This window comes from Salvia splendens, chromosome 12 (genome assembly GCF_004379255.2).
Source record: "Salvia splendens isolate huo1 chromosome 12, SspV2, whole genome shotgun sequence".
NCBI lineage: Eukaryota > Viridiplantae > Streptophyta > Magnoliopsida > Lamiales > Lamiaceae > Salvia > Salvia splendens.
This window is the reverse complement of record NC_056043.1, coordinates 6,577,371-6,599,014: the sequence shown is the minus strand read 5'-3', so window position 1 is coordinate 6,599,014 and position 21,644 is coordinate 6,577,371. Positions and strand designations below refer to the sequence as shown.

Here is a 21,644-nt window from a genome sequence, read left to right as displayed (position 1 = left end):
CAGGGTGTTTGCCTCTTGGGGCAAGGGATTTTTCTCTGTTCCATCAGATATCATTTCTTCCCCTGACCTTGAAGAACCTTCCACGCTCGCCACGTGAGGTGTCCTCCTTGACTTAGCTACTCCTGGATTTGTACAGAACTCTGAAATAGCTTCGGCCAGCTCCACATCTGTCAAATCTTTTGTGTTCATTGCCTCGCACCATCCAGCTACCTCTCTGTCAATAGAGTGACTTAATTCTGAATTAACCACCTGCTCCTGCATCAACTCAGTCTCAAGATATTCCTAGACCAGGGGGTTAATAACATCGATAGCATGCAAATATTCAACATCTAAAGGTTTCTTCATTGCTTCATCGATGCTAAATGTATATTTCTCACCATTATAATCCAGGCATATGGTCCCATCAAAAACATCAATTATGGTCTTAGCGGTACGGAGAAAAGGTCTTCCTAGAAGCACACCGCTAGACTCAGCAGATTCATTATCACTCATTTTAATAACATGGAAATCGGCCGGATACAGAAAATCATGCACTTTGACAATAACATTATCTAAAACTCCCTCTAGACAAATGCACGACCGATCCGCCAATTGGATTACCACCTTTGTATCTACCATCCCTACTCCTACCAGCTTCTTGTAAATGGAAAGCGGTAAAACATTTATCGATGCCCCTAAATCACACATAGCATGCTCAATTCTGACATCCCCGATTGAAATGGGTAAGGTGACCATACCTGGGTCAGTGCATTTTGATGGCATCCTTCGCTTCTAAATTACTGCTGACACATTTTCTCCAATTAGAATCTTCCCACTGGGTCTGGTCTTCCCAGCTATGAACTCCTTAATGAACTTACTGAATACCGACAATTTCAGAGCCTGCAAGAATGGTAAGTTAATCTCCAACCTTCCAAAGATATCCATAAAATCCACCGGTTCATCATTCTTCTTCTTAGCTTCTCCTCGGTGTGGAAACGGTTTCACTTGTTTCTCTGCACCTGTAGAACCTCCAGCCGAAAACTCATTAGTTCCTTTTCTTGCTACCTCATTTTCCACTTCTGGCTCTGGGTCTAGAAAAAATGGTTCAGCCACACTTGGTAAAGGTTTCTCCGAATCACCTTCCTGAAGGTCATCTATATTCCTAGAACCCCCTGCTTCCACATCCTCGGACTCAGAAATTAGATCCTTCCTTACATTGCCCTTCACGGAAGGCGTTTCTTCCTCCTTCCTCATCGCTGGACCTTCATAACCTCGCCCAGATCGCAAAGTGATTTGACTGATGTTAGCTCTGTCTGGCGGCCTTACTGAGGCAGGAATCTTCCCTTCATTTCCTCGCATCTCGCTCAAGTATGTAGCGATCTGGGACATTTGTTTTGCCAACATATCCATTGCTGCCTTTTGTTCCAATTGAGCATCCTGGAGCTTATGCATCGCGCCATTATTGGACTGCATATTGTTTTGTATATGCTGTTGAGAACTGACTAGGTCATGTACCAGATCATCTAGATTCCTTGGTGGTTTAGAATTAGACTGGACTGGACAGGACTTGGTCCTGGACCCAGATGCAGACCACTTCTTTGATTCTGGACCTCCTGAATTGTTGTTATACTGATTTCCTGGCCCTTGGTCGTTGGTTTGGAAATTCCTTTGGTGCGGTGGTACATAAGAGTTCCCTTGATGGTTTTGGTTCATGTTCTCCCAATTCGGATGATCTCCCTGGTTTCGATTATTCCAGTTGCCCTGCCACTCTTGACTCCTTCCAGACCAATTACCCTGCCTCTCGGGCTGAGGTGCAAACTGGATACTCTGTTGTGGTGCTGGCTGGCTCTGTTCGTTGTCCGACCATCTAAAATTGGGATGGTTCCTCCAGGGTGCGTCTCTTTGTCTTCCTTGATTCCAACTTCCGTCGGGATTCCAACTTCCCATCGCATTAGCTTGGGCCTGGTACTCTCCTTCCTGAGGTCCATAATATTGCTGAAGTTGACTATCTCCTAGACCCGGAGGTTTTTCCTTCGCTTGTGAGGTTGGTAGTTTGGTCTTCTCGATTGCGTTCAACAGTGCTTTCTCAAGCCTGTCGATCCATGCCTCTACCTTCTCATCATCTTACTCTCTCATTGCATTCACTGATCCTCTCTTCACAAAATTCCTTGGGTTATCGTATGCCTTCTTGGCATCTATCAATTTTCCCAGGATCTCTCTTGCTTCGCTTCCCTTCTTCCTTGTAAAATTTCCCCCGCTCGAGGAGTTCATTAAATCCTTTGACTCAGGGTTTGCTCCTTCATAGAATAGATAATAGGTCTCTGCCTCTATCATCCTGTGATTTGGGCACGCATCCAGCAACACTTTGAACCCCGACCAATATTGACTTAATGACTCGTCGTAGTCCTGCTTACACTCCACTATTTCTTTCTTCAGAGCATTTCTTTTGTTGGAAGGGAAAAAGTAATCAAGGAACTCCAGTTTGAAATCCCTCCATGTGCGGATAGAATCAGGGGGTAACCTTAATAACCACGTGTTGGCTTCCCCCTTCAAGGCAAAAGGAACCGCACGCAGACGATAGTCCTCCTCTGTTGCATCATTTGGCCTCTTCTGAATGCTACACAATTTGTTGAATTCATTCAAGAACTCGTACGAGCACTCATTCCTACGTCCAGAGAATATGGGTAGGATACCGAGCACGTTCGTCTTGATCTCAATGGACCTCTGTCGCGGATTCATCACTATGGCTTGAGCTGGCTCTCCATCTAGATGAGCAGTGAGCGAACCGATCTCTGGATCTGGATCGATTATGTTCGCCATGTCCCCTATTTCTTCCTCCTCTGTACTTGTTTCCGAAGACGATTTAGGATCCTCCCTTCCTGACGAGTTCCAATCCTCTTCACTTTCCGAACCAAACGGAAATGGATCTCCCGTAGATAATCCCGATCTGGTGGTGATCGTAGATGCCGTGTCCTTGACCTGCCAAATAAACTGATCGTTCCTCCACTCAGATGAGTCACGACAGTGTCCAAACCGCGAGTCTCTGCTCATAAACTGAAAAATAAAGAAAAAAAAAAAGAAATTAAAACTATGTACGCCAAAATCCTCTAAACACAATCACAAATTACGCCATCCATCCCCGACAACGGCGCCATTTGAAACGACATGTTGTCGTGTGAGTGTATGTGTAATAAACTTCTAGGTCGAGCTACCAAGTCCAATGAATCCACTAAACACTAGGTCTAGGAACTCAAGGTGACACGGAAGACTCTGTCTATGAACACACAAACTCTTGCGTTTCAATGATCTCTCAACCCGTTATACTATAGATTAGTATAGAGAAGCATGGGTCGATCCCACGAAGATGGACGCGTAAGAAAACATCTATAGACTTTGGTTTAGAAAGCGGCTGCTGCCACGCAAATTTGGATTGAGGTATAACTACGGCTAGACCTAGGCACAAAATCAAACACTAGACCTAGGAAACTGTAAACGTCATGCTGAGATCGAACATCCTTAGGGCTACATAATTTTAAACTAACTTCCTAGACCGAGCAACAATTACCAACTATAGCTAAACAGAACGGACCAACTCCTAGAAATATCAAGTACAGAAGAAAAGCTGCAACTAACTAACTAAGGATTTAACTAACAGCAACATGCATCTCATCGGCTAAATCAAATACGAATATGAAGAAAATAAAGCATATGCCCAGATTCGAACAGAATATAGAAGTTCGGACGTCGGAAACTTGCGACTAGTCGGAAATAAAACAGATCTACATATACTAGACGGAATGAAATGAACACACGAAAACTAGGCATGAATCACGATCACTCTGTTTCAGCTTCAACGCCGGATGCTTAATCCACTCCGGATCCAAGCAATCCGGTCCCAACAACAACCAGAATCAACTCCATGATTCTCGATTCAACAGATCTGCTCCGATCAACACTAGATTCCAGCGAGTCTACTCAAACTCAGCAACCAACACGAAAATCAAACATCCAATTCAACATTCACAACTAGCTCAAGATAAATGACATCCATAATCGAAATCAACAGCAACTCAAATATGGAAAACAGAAATTTCATAAATAACGGAAATTCAACAGCAAACAGGGCCGAGCTTCGAACGACGAAGCTCGGTGAAATTCACGACAGTAAAGTAAAATGAAAACGATTCAATTGTTTCTTCGCCCTCTATAAGGACGGTGTTACCCACTACTGACTAGCAAAATAAACCCGAGAACACCCCACGATTTCCCGATTAAACCCAGAGTATGTAGAAGTGAGTGAGCTAGAGCTGCGATCTTGTCATAAGGCCTCCACCGAGAAGGTCCCCTCTGATTGCATGCTTTCTTCTTTATATAGGTGTGGACATAATCTTCTAGAAGCCTTCGTAGAAATCTCCATTCTACCCTTTAACCCCTTGATTTCCTCCGTCTTGTAATTTTTCTTCAAATTGCTCACTTATTCGCCAGTTTCCTTGGACCATGCAATTGTCCTTCTCTATTCCTAGATCTGGCAAATGAATGAGTTTCACCCCTATATCTATGCATGAAATTAGCATTATCAGTAGCGCTCGGCGATGCGCTCCCAGTACGCCACTTGCCTCTGGTTGTTCGCAAATATCAGGTCCTCCGATATATCCACCCAACACCTCGCCAATACGAGGGTTTCATCCGGCTGATAGTTCGTACGGCCGGGGGCGTACTCTTCACAATTGCCTGGAGGTGGCAACTTTTCCGCGCGGTGCCGGATCCGCTTCTTTTTGGCGGGGGCGGAAGCGGCGGCAGCAGCTGCCTCGGCGGGAGGGGGCGACGAGTCGGTTTGGAAGGGGCTCCATGTCATCCAAACCGTACGATTCCGTACTGAATTCGGGATCGTACTGCGTGTTGGCGTCGAACGGCCGATATTCGTCGGGTTATGTACCCTGCCAACGCGCCTCACCAAACATCGGACTATCGTGACTTGAATCTATTCGTAGTAAATGTGAGTTTCGAGAGTGGAATCGTGAAATGAAATGTTACAAATGAAGGTGGGGTAGGGGTATTTATACAAAAAATAAAAAACGCGTGCCATAGTCCGCGCCCATCGTCCGCCGAGCCAACAATGGGGCGCCCGATGGCGCGGACGATATGCCATCGTCCGCGATTCTTCCGCGGACGATGCACCGGGCGTGAACGTAGGGCGCGGACGATGGCGGGCACCCACAATGGAGGCATCGTCCGCACCCGAGGACGATGGCCGCCATCAAGCGCCCCATTGTGGGTTTCCTTATTTTATTGTTCTTCAATTAATTGATTTCCACGCAATTAAACAAAAATATTATAGTACAAGTGTACAACATTGTTTTCACAATCTTTATTTTCTAATTAATTCCTGTCACATCGATATCCTGCCGTGACTGAAACGATCATTCATAAGTATAGACAATATCTAAAGGACGGCAAAAATAATAATATAAAAATAAATTTATTTTGTCGAAAAGAAACCATGTATTTGGTCATCACCAACTGATCTTGCCAAATGGTGCTATTGACATAGTCATGATATAAAATATTTTATTGGGTCATCACCAACTGATCTTGCCAAGTGGTGCTATTGACGTAGTAATGATATACAATATTTTATTGTACTATATTGAACGAACTAATCATTTACCAATAATCTATTATCTTGGTCGTATAGAGCCATATGTATTTAGGTTTACCTACAGTAGTAAAATTATTTTCCTAGTAGCCTAGCTATACATTAATTTATAACGTTAACATCATTATATTAAGTCACGTATAAATATATAAAAATATTGAGTTAAAATACAATGTCACATCTAATTTTTTGACTTTCCTAATAATTTAGAATTACGATAAATTTTATGTCTCTTATTTATTTTTAGCAAACAAACAATCAGAAATTGAATTAAAATAGTATACTTGTAATTTCATATTTAATTCCATAAATTTAAATTATAGTAACATAATTTCAGTTTCATTATCTTGAGTAAAAAGATTACTAAAATGCATAAACTAGAGTAAAAAAAAATCTAAATAATACGCGGTGAAGTGAGTTAATAACTTAACGTCAACTTGAACAATAACCGTTCCTATATAGCGCACCATAACAACATATCAAAAATGAGAGAGAGAAATGACGGATGCTTCGGTGGCATTCCTGCTCGATGACCTCCATGAACTACTCATTAACCATGCCCATCTGATCAAGGACAACAAGAAAGATCTCGAGAGTCTCGAAAAGCAACTCCGCGATCTGAAAACCTTTATAAGAAATACGGAGAAGAAGCGGATAAAGGATGATGAGCTGATCCGGAACATCCGCTGTGCGGTTTATGAAGCTGAAGATGTGATCGATGCCTTTGTCGACGCAGTCCAAAGGTCCTACTTTGAAGCATTGGAGTTCGAGAGTTCATACTTGTCAAAGAGGGCGGCGAGTATAGTCTTCCCCAAATTCTGGAGGTCTTCTTGGTTCAGTATCACCGGCATCGGGAAAAAGGTCAAGGAGGTCACCCAGAACTTGATGAGTTTGATGGATGGCGCTCATAGCCTTAACATCGATGATGATGGAGACAAACACGAAAACTCTAAGGTTTTTTTCCCTAACTATTTTTTTTATCTTGTGTATGCTTGCTATATAGAGTTTCCTATACTAAGCTCCTTAAATCAAGAGTACAAAGTGGACTAATCTTTATTTTTTTTAATTGAATGAAATAACATAATCCCTATTCATAATGCTAAGGACCCTAGGGTTTATTCAATTCTCTTTGGCAATCTAGGAAAGAATCAACAAAGAAAATCTAGAAAGGAGCAGATAATCATGCTCGATTCTACTAAATAATAATTAAACAATTAAAAGACAAGAAACAAAATAAATCAACTAAATCTAACTAAATAATAGGAGTAATTAAACAAATGAAAGACAACTCAAAAAGGAAACAAAATAAATCAACTAAATTTAACGGCGAACGTATTCTTGGAAACATTCGGGAGGCCACATGGTGCGTCGTGGGAGAGCGCTCGATATGTTGAGCCCAGCTCGCGCTGTTTGGCCAGCCTCTTCGGCCTCAGATAAGGCTGCTTCTGCCGGGTAGGACTCAACGCCATCTTCGTTCCCAGTCTCACACGTTGTTGCACATTGAGGCTCAACCTCTTCCTCCTACCCACTGCTACTCATATCAACTTCCCTTTCATTAAGAACCTCATTGTCCTCAAGTAGTAAAGTCGGAAATTGTTGTTTTAGAGATTGGCATGACTCCTAGGTAGGCAATGCCTCGTCGTCCGTGGACCATTCGACCAGCGCCTGCTCAACGGGATCACCCTATACCACGATATTATGACGATCAAGGATTGCGACCGGTCTTCCCCTTGTAAACTCGGTAGGGAGAAAGATTGTCTCTGGGACTGTATCAGTCACTTCGAACGGCCGCAGTAAGCAGTCATGGAAGACGTTATGTATGCGGCTACCCTTCGACAATTGAAGACGATATGCCACCAGCCCGATTCTCTCCAATATTGCAAATGGACCGCAATACCTCCTAGCTAACATTATTGACAACGGCCGCACAACCGAGTTCCGACGGTAAGGCTGCATCTTTAAAAGCACTGAAAAGCAGCTTTCTTTTGCATGTGTGTTTAAATATGAAATAAATCATAGGTAGACTCTCCAGACGGATCAAGCAAAATCTCTAGACCTAGCCTCATGTCCAAGACATGCAATCCAAGCTTTCTCAAAACCTTAACCCACCATATTATTAATTAGTATAGGGAAATAAGGATCGAATCCTACAAGGATGAAGCGCTTCTTCTCCAGCTTCCAGATTTTAACCTTTTTATGCCCTTTTTAAGCTCTATTTTGCACATTTCTTACAAAAACACGTCAAAAATACTAAAATGGATAAAATAGGCAAATAATGGACATGTAATGCAACTTTGACATTTAAAACAGTGCAAAATCCTAGTGTATAAGGTATTCTTATGCTTTTCTCTCTCCTCGTACTCCTTAAATTGCCAGCTCGCCATCTTGTTTCACCTTGATCAGTTGGGCAACTTTTCCGTATTTTCTGTCCAATTGGCCTTGTTTTCATCTGCTCGGTCAAGTTGCACCATCTAACTGATCCAACAGCAAATCTGCATACTTAAACTCAAATTCCATACATTATCTCCCTTAAAGTATGTAAATCACCTAAAACTCGATGCATGAAATGATCCTTATCAAACACCATATCCCCCACCTCATACTTGACATAGTGGCGGTGACGATTCATCTTGTCATGAACGTTCTAGATTGGCTCAGAGTTCCACTAACAAAGTCCATCTAGCTTGTATCAGCTTAGCGTTCGATGGAAGGGATGCTATCGGTTCGTCCGCCACGAGTTCAGGCGCATCAAATCAAGTTGAGAGTGGGGGCGAAGTACGCGTATTTTGACAAGCGATATACCAATACCATAATAGTTGTAAATCCCCGTGAAGGTGGCAACCATGTGATAAAATCCATAGAGACATTCTCTCGCATGCAGAAAGGGATGTGTAGCGGTTGTAGCAAATCAGTCGGCTTTTTGGTGGAATATTTTGTGGTTTGACAGTCCACACAAAAATCCACAAATTGTTTAACATTGGCATACTATGTCAGTAGAAAGATGAGGATCACCATTTGAAAGTGCGCTCAAACCTCGTATAGCCTGCTAGAGGCATGTTATCATGCTCGCGCATTAGGACGATCCTTGAAGGCGACCTAGTAGGAACATAAATACAGCGTTGGGAAAAACAAGGCCATCGGCATGGGATAAGTGTGGCGAAGGATAACCGTCCTAAATCCCTCTTACAACATCAATCTGCTTCGTGGAACCTGTTGTTTTTGTGCGCAACTTGTTAAGGAGGGACGAGATGAGGTATGTGTTAAGAGCCTCCTGTTCCTAACGGTGAATTCCGTTCGAATTCACAACTATAACACCACAATTCTGGCGCCCTCGTTTAAGGGTCCGCGGACAAACGATAGGGCTGGCGCGGAGGAGTCTCTGTCGGCAGCGTTGAGAGTTTAAATCTGTTGATTAATCCGGCGCCCAAGTCTTGGGTCGGCGGTGATCTCCGGAGATAGAGCTGGGCGCAAGAACGAATCTTGTCGGCAGCCATAGATAATTTTGGATGCTTGATACTCCACAAGTGGGCAAACGATAATGATTTTATTAATTGATTGAATGAATAAAAAAGATAACAGTCTATCCTATTTATAATGCTACTGACTTAATGAACAAGAAAGCAAAGATATAGAAAAAGATATGTTAAATCCCTATAATATCTAAACTAAATAATAATAATAGAGGTTCGTATCAACTCCCCCACGGTTAAAATCCACCTTGTCCTCAAGGTGGAAACCACGAAGCAAAAAGGAGAGTTGAAAGCAGAAGCTTTGGCGAGGCAACTCCTCCTGGATCAAACACACACCGAACAGATGAACGTCTCCCTTCTTCACTTCCATAAAAAATCAACAAAGGAGACCCAACTTTGTCGGAAAAATTCCTTGCCAAATCGAAAAGCTTGTCCACGCCTCCCAGAATGCCCAAGCATGGCATGTCATTACTCGGATGGATCAACCTTGTATCTTTGCCGAGCAATGTTGATCGATGATTCATACTTGGAACATCACCGACAATCAAATCCACATAGACACAAGCAATTACGGGCAAATCGGTGTAAGCACCATCTACTTTCTTGCCCCAACAATTTCCAACAACATTTTTGGATGACACTTGAACAACATTGAGTGAGGCGATTATCTTCTCCACTTCACCAATAGAACCATCCTCCTCTTTATCGTCTAGCAATGTCTCCTCCTTTTCACCAATCTTCTCGTCATATACCCCAACGAGCACTTGCGGTGGCTCACTGTCGTTCTTGACAATCCCTTTGTTCTTGAGGAACTCTCCAGGGGACTCGTTGTTTTGAACATCAAGAGGAGCGCCATCATTGTGAACATCGGTAATGTCATGGGGAACATCATCACCGAATACTATCGTGGGAGTATTATCAGTTTTCTCTTCGGCTAAATTCTCATCTTGAATGTTCTCCTCAAACTCCTCCCCATCATCCGCATAACATAGAATGCGTTGTTAACACACATGTCCCATCACCCATTTCTCGGGACAGTGCCAGCAGAGACCTAACCTGGACCGTTCTGACTTCTCCGCCTGGGAGACTCGTATTAGCGGCAGGCGTGGCTGCTCCGGAGTTTGACTGGTCACACGTGCGGGCTGACTGTACAGGTCCCGCGTTGGCTTTTCGGTGGAGTAGCGGGGCTGGTGGGAGGCGGGCTGGACTCGCGCTCTCACCTCCTCCCGAGGGCGAGGTCGGTCCCAGCACGTCTCCGAGCGTCGGGGACGGTCAACGGTCAGGTAGCCGCGGTCCTGCTGTTGCGCCGGTGGTCCCAGCACGTTGGGCGGTGCCGTTGCGTTGCGGTTGTCGTGTAGCGATCAAACCCTAATTGGGTCTGATGATCTCCGCGATCAGATAGGTGGCCACCCCTCTCGATGTAGCCACCGCGGTGTCGGGGCCAAGCGTCTTGCGCGCGATCGCGGTACCCGATGGGCTGGTATCTCAGTCGTGGGCGACGATCAGGTGGATCTAAGTGGTGTGAGACGTAGGGTGATTCTGGATCAGGCCACGACGGCGGACGGAGTACTTCCACCCGGCGGCTCGGAGGGTCCCAACTGGTTACACAGCGAGATTGGATCGGCTGGTAGGGACGGAAGAGCTGTGTGGCCTGAGGGAAGTCGTATTGACGACGGCCATAGCCGGCGTAGTCGTATGACATGTTGACGGACTGAGGCTTGGCTGTGGTGGATGATGATCCTCTGACTTCGACGCGGCACGCGGGAATCCTTCCCGTCGGCGTTGCAGAAGTAGTGTTGTCCTGCGGCTAGAGCTCGGCGGACAGGCGGGACTCGACAACCAAAGCAGTTGCTGTGCGCAGAATGTTTTTCGTCGGGCAGCGGTGTAGCTTCGGTTCGAGATGGTGGGAGGGTCAGCTCTCAATGAAAGCACCAGTTGTTAAGAGCCTCCTGTTCCTAACGGTGAGCTCCGTCCGAATTCACAACTATAACACCACAATTCCGGCGCCCTCTTTTAAGGGTCCGCGGACAAACGATAGGGCTGGCGCGGAGGAGTCTCCGTCGGCAGCGTTGAGAGTTTAAATCCGTTGATTAATCCGGCGCCCAAGTCTTAGGTCGGCGGTGATCTCCGGAGATAGAGCTGGGCGCAAGAACGAATATTGTCGGCAGTGATAGATAATTTTGGATGCTTGATACTCCACAAGTGGGCAAACGATAATGATTTTATTAATTGATTGAATGAATAAAAAAGATAACAGTCTATCCTATTTATAATGCTACTGACTTAATGAACAATAAAACAAAGAAAAGATACGCTAAATCCCTATAATATCTAAACTAAATAATAATAATAGAGGTTCGTATTAGTACGTTGTAGCTGCCAAGAGGGAATTAGTGTCGGCCGGGGTGTCCGGTTCACGTCTCGACAATGTGTCAGCCACTCTATTCCATATCTCAATTTCCTACTCGATCTTAAATTTGTATCATATCAATTTTTGAATATAAAGTTGTTAATCGGGTGTTCGACAATTTGCTATAGTCGTTCCTTTAAGCTCTTTTGGTCATTTTTATCACAAACTCGCGACCCAACAAGTACTGTCTCCATTGTTGAACAACCTCCACCATGGCATATAGCTCTTTGTGATAAGTAGAGGTTGAACGATGTCGCGAGCCCAGTTTCTTACTGAAAAATGCCAAGGGGTGCTCTTCTTGCATTAATACAACTCCAATCCCAAAATCTGAGTTGTTTGTCTCCACATAAAAAGTCCTCGTAAAGTCAGGGAGGCGGAGGACTGGCACCGAGGTCATCGCTGTTTTGAGCTTGTCTCAGTTGCTTGTGGTGACCACTTAAAAGAGTCCCTTTTTAATAAATCTGTTTGGGTCAGCGACCAGAGCATAATGTGCAATAAATATGTGACTTCGATAGTCCACCGTCGTCAGTGTGGGCCATAACACCATGGCTTCAATCTTTCTTGGGTTTGCCTTCAGCTGACCGTTACTTATCAAGTGACTTAGATAGTCCACCGTCGTGCAACAGAATGTGCACTTCGATAACTTAACAAACAATTGTTTGTTATGGATAGTGGATAAGACCTCTCAAGTGCTGACCATGCGACTCTAGACTCGGGCTATATATAAGGATGTCGTCAAAGAAAACAATAACGAATATACAGAACATTGGTCGGAAGATATGATTCATTGCCATCTAGAAAGTAAAGGGGGAAATTGTCAGTCCAAAGGGAATAACTGGAAACTTAAAGTGACCATCATGTGTGTGGAAGGCCGTTTTGAATATGTCTTCCTTGTACATCTGAATATGTATCCCGAGCGCATGTCTAGCTTTGTCAAGAACTTCGTTGATCCGAGCTCGTCAAATAACTCATTGGATGTTGGTATGGAGAAGGGGTGGAAAACATTGGTTGTGTTTACAACTATATAATCAATGCAAAAGTGAAATCACCCATCTTTCATGCATACTAGCAGGACTGGAGATGAGAACGGACTCTGGCTTCGCTGAATTATCCCTTGATCAAGCATGTCTTGAACTTGTGCTATAATTTCATTTTTGTGGTAATATGGGTATCGGTAAGGCCGTACATTAACTGGCTTCACCCCAGGGAGTAAATAGATGCGGTGATCGAACTAAAAGGCTGGCGGAATCAGGGATGTCAATCTAAACCGAAATCCATGGGTCGACCCGAATAGCCTGATAAAATTAGCGGCTAAGGGCTCTAATTTCACAACACGGTTACAAATAGGGGTTAACCCATTAGGGTTGACGTGTTAAGCAGGTTGGCCCGGTCGGGTTACGAGTTGGCCCATCAAGTTGTATTTTTAATTAAAAAAACTAAATGTTAGACTTTTTTTGTATTTTTGGATTTCATTCAACATCTTTCTACATGGTTCCACACTACCAACCTCTAAGTTCTGACCCATTCTTCCGTCATCCTTCATCCATTACCATCGCCAAAGACAAATAAGAAAAAGTTGAGAATTAACCCATCAAAATTCCAATATATTTAACGTTATAACAACGATTATGAACAATACCAAAATAATGACACGAATGCAAACTTTAATTCAAATTGATTGCTCTAAGTTTAATTTATCTTTATTTATATTATAGGAGTAGATCAAGATGAAAGACTTCTCTCCAACTATTATTGATGAAAGTCAAAAGAATTTGAAGGTATAATGTAATTCTAAAACTATGAATATAAAAATATCTAAAATTTATAATCAATTTACAGAGGAAAATTTTGATTACATGAATTTATTTTCGAAAGCTTTTGTTGAAATTTTATAACTTAGATAGCCCGTCAACCCGATGGGTTGGTCCGAATCCGAATGGGTAGCCCGATCGACATCCCTAGATGGAATACCCTCGGGTACACTAAATACCAAAGTGTGCCTCACCAAGACGTCCTAAATAGGTGATAGAATGTCAGCCCTAAACTCATCTGTTGTGGTCTCTATATGTTCAGTGGCATTAGACTAGAATGATACTATCTCATACAACACGTGGGCTGTGGAGTAAAATAATAGGGAGGCTAGATAATGGAAGGAGTTATTGATGCACTTTTTATTAGCACTATAAATACCTACAAGTATACAGAGTATGAATAGTATAGCTAAAGGTCAGTACCGAATATCGATCACGGGGAAAACAATCACAAATTGGCTACCTCCTACAAAAACTCAATTACTATTTGGAAAATTGAAAGATTTTGAGAATTTTGAAAACAAAGAACAATTTGAAAGCAATAAACATCTAGATGCAAATTAATCATGAAGATAAAAGTATAGAGATAAGGGAATTCCAGGGATGCGCGTTCACAGTTATGGTTAAACAAGTTCCAACTACAATACCCTAGCACAGTTCTTACTTTGATAGGACAAGTCACCTAGTTTATGCTCATGCGATACAAACGTTGATTACTAACATTAGGGTTGTCAATCCTAAATATGTAACTCCTAAAAGCTCCTAAGACCCATGAAAAGTCCCCACTCTCAATTAACAGTGCCGTTTTAAAGGAAGCTAATTGTAGTGTCTACTAAGTGGATCTAACTCGCCAACCTCCTCTCACGATTATGTAGCAAGTTATATTAAATCATCCAAGATTGTGTCACTCAATCATGAAGCATCATTATTCACTTAGAGAAGAAACAAAGTAAAAACAAAACGGATATTAAATAGAAAATGATTGTATAACCAAAGTCGTTACTAACACATCCCTAGAATCCTATGAATTTAGTTACACATGATGTGATAATCTAAATACATAAATTGAAGGGAAACCAATTGGAACATAAAACTAAAGCAAATAAACCCAAAGGTTGAATCCTTGTAGCTTTGATGCTCTTGAATCCTTCTTCAACTCCTTGCACAATGAAGCACTCTAACTTTTAATCTCTAGAAAATATGTTGCAAAAAGAGGATACTAATAATGAAGCTTGAGGGGGTATTTATAGGGGAAAAATCGCCCCTCTCAAATAAGGAAAATGGTTGCAAAATATGGTAAATCTTAGAGAGGAAATTAGGGCAAATCTGCTCGCCGCTCTTTTGTGGCGGACCACCGTACCTTGGCCGGCGGTCACCGCGCATTAATCAGAAGCTTCTGACTCTTTGGTGGCGGTCGCCACGCACTTCCCGGCGGTCGCTGGACGTGTTTTCATTCCATGCACAGATTTCCCAAAAGGGGCAGCTACAGAAGTGGCGGCCGCCGGCAGTGTTGCGGCGGTCGCTGGATGCTACCTGAAACTCCAGATTTTCTACTTCGCGTTTTGACTCCCTTTTTATGCTCAAATATGCACATTTCTCACAAAATATGTCAAAATACCAAAATAGACAAAATATGCAAATAAATGACATGTAATACAACTTTGACATAAAAATGGACCAAATAATGGCCTTAAAACCCTGCAAAATCTGAGCGTATCAGATATGCTGCAATATAGGTGCAGTGCCCTAAAGGCTGATCTTGTCCTCACCGCGGTAGAATTCCACAGTCTTCGCAAGATAATCATGGGTGAATTTTCCTAAGGATTCTAATAACACCATTCCCAAAATAATATATGGGTCATGGACAGGTAGGATATGAAGGTCAATAAAAAACGTTATACCTTGTAGGTTCCACTTAGTTTGGAGAAAGCTGTGCACAACAACAATGCACCATTCCCAACATAAACCTTAAAAGGTTTAATGGCTGAGATGAGTAAGCTAAACTTCTCGGTGATCCACGAGTGTAGGAAGTCGTACGGGCCTTGTCTTCCAGCGCAAGAATGTGCGATATGTAGGCAGAATGACCTTGTCGTCTTCATCTCTGTATTTGGCTGTTCAGGGTCATCATCTTCTTCATCTATGCCCAAATAAGCGAGGAAATTATGTTTGCGTACATGATTTGGGACTCACTTTTTTGTCGTAGTACCAGTAGAGTCCTTGGTGCGAACGGTCAGACTTCTTAGTGCGAGTGGTGCTATCGAAGCGCAATTGGTCCATCCTTACGCACGGTTGTTGATCTTGAGGTGGATACCCCTGTTGCGAGCGATGGCCAGTGGGAACCAGCATGAGGCCAGTCTTGGCTGCGGCGATACGATACCCCTATTGGGGCGGGTGCCATGCTTGCCTGTGCTTGCGAGTTTGGGGCGGACCACACGGTCTGTGGTCCTGGCGGCGATGTACCCGTTGCACGTTCATGATAGGGTGTGTATAAGGCGACGATTCCGCGATGAAATAATTTCCCAACCACTGCTCGGTATGGGGTAGACGTTCTTCCATTCGTTCTATTGTGTCCAAAATCTTATCCTCCTTCTTGTGCTGAATATATCCGGTCGTTGGATCCTCCAAGGACGACATATCAACCTATGTTGTTGCGTTGTCAAAGCGGGGTGCGCCTGGGCTCTTCCTCGAACGTCCGGTGTTGTTCCGTGCCATGGGAACCTAACGAAAGCACCGGATGATAAGATGTTAACCTTATCGAGGTGATCAACAGTGGATTTCACTCGTTGATAAATAGCTTTCTCCTCCGAGTCTCCGTCAAGCGAGAGAAGCAAAACTAGGGTTTGTGGCTCAAACAATAATAACTAAAACATAATTCTTTATTTCTTGAAAAGAATGAAATAACATAATCCCTCTCTATAATGCTAAGGACCCTAGGGTTGATTCAAATCTATTTTGCCATCTAGGAGAGAATCAACAAAGAAAACCCGGAAAGTACTAGATAATCATACTCGACTGTACTTAACAATAAATAAATAATTAAAAGACAACTCAAAAAGGAAACAAAATAAATTAACGGCGAACAAGTTCTTAGAAACGTTGAGGAGGTCGTGTGGAGCGCCATGAGCGCACGCTCGATAGGCTGGGGCCAGCTCGTGCTGTCGGGCCAGCCTCTTCGGCATCAGATACAACTCCTGCTCGCTGCTACTTGTATCATCCATACATATTTGGTTGGACACAGCATATATCTTTATTCTCGAGCAAAAAATTTTCCCTTGTGTAGACATACCAAATTGACAATAAGAATTGGTGTATCTGAACTTTTTGACAGATGTAATCAAATGTACAATATTAAAACTAAATGTACCAAAAATATGAATTTTCTTGATATTTTGGTCATAATTTAAACTCTGTTAGCATATTAATTGATAAAATACAAATTGTAAATATATTTGCTAACATACAAAATAATTAAAGAAATTTTAATTAATTGAGTTATGCTCATAATAAATTAATATGCAAACATAATTTTAGATAGTATTTTTATGTTTTGCAAAAAATATGTTTATACTTTAGGGAAGGAGGGAGTACATCTTAAAACAATATTAAATTGTAAAATCACGTATATTAAAATTCTGATTAATATAAAAAATCAAATGAAAACTAATGCTTAATATCTAAAATAAAAAATAAAAAAATAAATTTGTACAATTAATTAATAATATAAATGAAATAAAAAATATAATATAATAAAATATTTAAACTACGAAATACTAAAAAAATGTAAAATAGAAAGAACATAAAAAAGACTCTAAATTCTGCAAAACATAAAAATTATACTCCATAAATAACTTTTATGCAGTTTTTCTCATTTTATTTCTTTTCTATATTCTGCTATTATATTATGGAATATTAATTATTTTCGATGAATGAAAGCAAATTTTATATATACTATGTTATTATATTATATTAAAGTGTTAAATTTTTTTAAAGAAAATAGACTATATATAGGTTGCATTCTTGGAGTGGCTAAATTTTGTTTTTTTCTATCGCAAATAAGCTGATACAACGTTGTCTTTTAAAATATCATTTCTCATAGTGACACAATTCATATGCTTCTAATCATGATGTTATAAACTTCCTCTTCCTCACCACACCAGAAGAAAATGACAATAGTTTATTTATTATATTGAGGGATGCATGGGGTAGTATTAGCATCTAATCTTGTAATGTTTTGAGCAGGATCTCATGGTAAGACAAGAGAATGTGGCCGGTTTTAAAGATGAGATGAATGCAGTAATTGGATATCTCACTGAACAAACTGATGAACTCGATGTTATCACGATGGTTGGCATTCCCAGAAGTGGCAAGAAAACGTTAGCACGAATGATTTTTGATGATTCAAAAATCAAGTATGAATTCACGACCCGCATATGGGTTGATGTTTCGAGTGAGTTCAAAGAGAGAGATATCTTGCTCACCATCTTGAGTAGTTTCACCGCCATCAATGAGGATGTAAAAGGAAAAAGTTATGAGGCACTAACAGATCAATTGATTTCGCACCTAGAGAGTGAGAAATTCTTGATCGTCTTGGCTGATATGTGGTCTCTTAACGATTGGGATAGCCTCCGAATCGCTCTACCAAAGCCGGGCAAAGTATTGATCACCACTTGTAATGAGGAAGTAGGGCGGTATACTAGCAACTTTAGACAGCCCCACAAGGTGAGGCCCTTGTCTGAAAGCGAGAGTTGGGAGCTACTCCAGCTAAAAGTTTTCGGTAAGACTGAGTGCCCTCCCAAGTTGGAAACTGTTGGACAACTAATCGCCAAGCAATGTGAGGGGCTACAGTCTTTAGTAGTGTTCATGGCAGGTATTCTTGAAAGAAATGACTTATCATATGGAGATGATATCATGGCAAGGAGAATTGCGTGGATGGAAACGTGTCGAAGCATCTCAGAATATCGTAGCATGAAGCTTTACGATATTCTTCCCACTCACATGAAGCTTTGTTTTTTGTATTTAGCCGCCTTCCCGTATGACCTTGAAATCGCAGCAGGAGAGTTGATAAGCATGTGGATTGCAGAAGGATTTATAGCTCCACAAAATGGTCTCACTTTGGAGGAGTGTGCAGAAAGGTATTTGGAGGATCTTATCCGCATAAACTTAGTCATGTGTGCACGCTTTAAAGCTAATGGTAAAGTTAAAACTTGTCGTATTAATCGCATGCTACATGATTTTTGCAAAAAAGAAGCCGGTAAAGAGGGAGAGGATTTACTCACAGAAATTAAGTTTATCGATGGGGAGTTCTACCCTCCGATCTCTCGATTGTCATACCATCATCGTCTTTCCATTCATTCCAATATTTCAGATTTCTTTTCCCACAAGCCCTTCTGTCCTCGTACCCGTTCCTTGTTTGTTTTCTCCAAGGACGAAGTGTGTTTGTCGCAAGAAATTATATCATCTATCCCAACAGCCTTCAAACTACTAAGAGTTTTAAATGCTAAGCAGATCCAATTCACTCATATTGCTTCTGATATAGGCGAATTGTTGCACTTGCGGTACCTTGCTTTGTCCTCAAATCTAAGTGTTCTTCCTGTTTACTTCTCGAACTTCTGGAACATACAAACTCTTATAGTCAATACAACATCTCCTACCCTTGATATCAAACCAAATATCCTGAAGTTCACAAAGTTGAGGCACTTCAGGACTAATGCTTCCGCTAATTTGTGCAAGGTTGATACAGCTCACGACGGTGGTGTAAAACTTCAATCATTAGCCACTATTTCACCGAAAAGTTGCACAAAAGAAACATTCAGTAGGGCTAGTAATTTGAAGAAACTAGGCATTTGTGGGAAATTGTCCTTGCTTTTGGACAAAAAGATTGAATCATTTGAAAATTTGGCGGCATTGGGTAATCTTGAAAACTTGAAGCTAGTTAATGATGCATATCCAAATCCACCTTCAGAAGGTCGACTGCATAGCCTTCCCCCATATAATGATTTTCCACCAACACTGAAGAGCCTAACGCTAGTTGCTACTTATCTTGAATGGAGTCAAATTCGTATCCTAGAACATCTGGAAAATCTAGAGGTGCTCAAGTTGAAAGAAATGGCATTCGTGGGAGAGAGTTGGATAACATGTGATGGATGTTTCAGAAGTCTTAAAGCCTTGCATATTGCAGAAACAAATTTAAGCACTTGGGTAGCTTCTGCCAGTTACTTTCCAGAACTTAGAAGACTCAAGCTGCGCAATTGTGATCAACTTAAAAACGTGCCGATTGAACTAGCTGACATAGCAAGTCTCCAACTGTTGGATTTGTATGAAACTAAGCTTGCTGCAGACTCTGCTAGGAGATTTCTCGTAGAAAAGCAAAGTCTTCTCAAAGAGCGAAGTATGGATACTGAAGATTTCACGCTATCCATTTATCCTCTATCCTCATATGAACAAGAAGACTTGCAAGGTAAACAAAAATCTAGCAACGTCTCATTGCTTTAGATCTATACTACTTTTGATATCTTGCCTCATGCCCCATATTCAGTTTTTCAACATTATTATCATAAACAATGCGTGCAGGTGACACACATGCAACATGTCATGTTGAAGGCGAGATCGAACCATGCCAAGGGGAAGGCATTGACGTCGAAGTGAACCAACTGCATCAAATCGAGATACATACAGTCGACAAAGAAGATCGAAGAGCCAAGAGAGATATCAAACATTGTGGGTCAAGAAAGAAGATAATAAATGTGCCAAGATGTAGGAGAAGGAGTGGGCTGCGTGTGATACGATTACAGCAAGCCCAAGCCAAACGTCAGTCCAAGGTTCACCTACACCAAACCCGAAGCCAGTCTGCACATCTTCACACTAGTCGTCAGCATGGACCGAGGCTAGACCTTGGTGCAACATCAATACATCCAAGAGTTTCATAGACTACGTCTGAAACGTTTGTTTGTTTTATTTAATAATATAGTAATGAGTTTTGTAAGTTTCTTTCCCGGATCGCAAAAGAAAGTTGAACCGCATAGAGTAGGTAGATAGTTCTGTAAATGTGACTTTCTAGAAACTATAGTACTTTCATTCTCGGAGTACGTGAAGAGGAGCCAACGATCGTGCGGGAGGAGGAACCAATGGTCGACGGGGGACCGTCGCCCAACAGAGAGAAGGCCGAAGAACCCAACACCAAGCCCGACAGCAAGACTAAGGCCAGGAAGAAGCCGGCCCAGCCAAGGAATGAACGTCCAAGGCGCAACGCGCCGCGGCCCAGCAAGTACAAGGATTTTGTGTCAAGATAATAAGTTAGAGTTTATTTCCTTTCCTTTTTCTAGAGATATTGTCTTTTATTGTGAGAATCGTTTTTAATTATTTAGTTAGATTGCGTCAAATCTTTTCGGGTTTTCTTCTTGATTCTTTCCCGAATCGTAAGTCGGAATCAAGCCAGGGGGAATTCTATATATTATAGAATTCCCATAGATCGAGTCTTAAGATATAAGTAATAAAATTTATCTTATTGTCTCAACCCTTAATTCTCTACAAACTCTAGCACCCCCACTAGGGTAAATCACAAACTCGTTGGAATTCACCGGCGGTAGGACCTCAAATCCTATCAACTGGCGCTTCCATTGAGCCTCTCGTCCCCCGCTTTCGTCTTTCACACAGTCTTCTTTCTGTCATACCGTCCGACGACGTTACTACCGATGGAGTTCCAACTTTCTACACCCTTTAGGAACTCGAGCAAAACATGCTCGACATCAAAGTTCGCTTGGCCGGAGATGAGAAGAAGATACAATCGAACCGCTTATCTCAGGAGGCTTTTGAGCGACAACAGACACAATGGAACAAGAGCATGGATGGCCATATGAGGCGGATGATTATGGCCGTCGAAAACTTGGTTAAGAAGCCGCCTGACGCGACAACATTAGTCATGGTTGCAACGCCCCCTCGCGGCCAGAAATTGCCTTCATCGACCACGATCAAACTAACCAAGACTCCTGGCCCAAGTTGAAGATGGACCCACCTCGCTTCAATGGCGAAGGAGTGGTTTTGTGGATCAAAATGATTTAGAAGTTCTACAACCATAGTTTCACGCCGCTGTCCGATCGTTTGTACTTGACGGAATTTCTTTTGGACGACACTGCAGAAGAATGGTTTGAATGGTGGGAGACTAACAATAACGACCGAGGCTGGGATGAGTTCTTGCTCGACATTAAACGCCGTTTCGATCCGGATTTGTATGAGGACTATGTGGGTCGCTTAGCAACCCTTCGACAGAAAGGATCCCCCGAGTCGTATCTCGCAGAATTTGAACCTATGTTAAGGAAGGT

General features: G+C 42.2%; 1 protein-coding gene across 1 annotated transcript; it reads left to right on the top strand.

The window, feature by feature from the left end:
* The first annotated feature begins 6,133 nt into the window (after positions 1 to 6,133).
* LOC121758657 (putative late blight resistance protein homolog R1A-3) lies at positions 6,134 to 20,839 on the top strand. The gene is made up of 3 exons (XM_042154037.1): positions 6,134 to 6,589; positions 17,566 to 19,783; positions 19,897 to 20,839. Exons 1-3 carry the CDS (start codon positions 6,134 to 6,136, stop codon positions 20,250 to 20,252), a joined length of 3,030 nt encoding a protein of 1,009 aa, XP_042009971.1. The 3' UTR covers positions 20,253 to 20,839.
* Positions 20,840 to 21,644: the final 805 nt, after the last annotated feature.

Excerpts from the sequence above, each read along its gene's own strand:
- LOC121758657 (XM_042154037.1), top strand. The coding sequence starts at position 6,134 with ATGACGGATGCTTCGGTGGCATTCCTGCTCGATGACCTCCATGAACTA. Across the intron at positions 6,590-17,565 it reads ACAAACACGAAAACTCTAAG|GATCTCATGGTAAGACAAGA; the intron begins GTTTTTTTCCCT and ends TGTTTTGAGCAG. Across the intron at positions 19,784-19,896 it reads TGAACAAGAAGACTTGCAAG|GTGACACACATGCAACATGT; the intron begins GTAAACAAAAAT and ends CAATGCGTGCAG.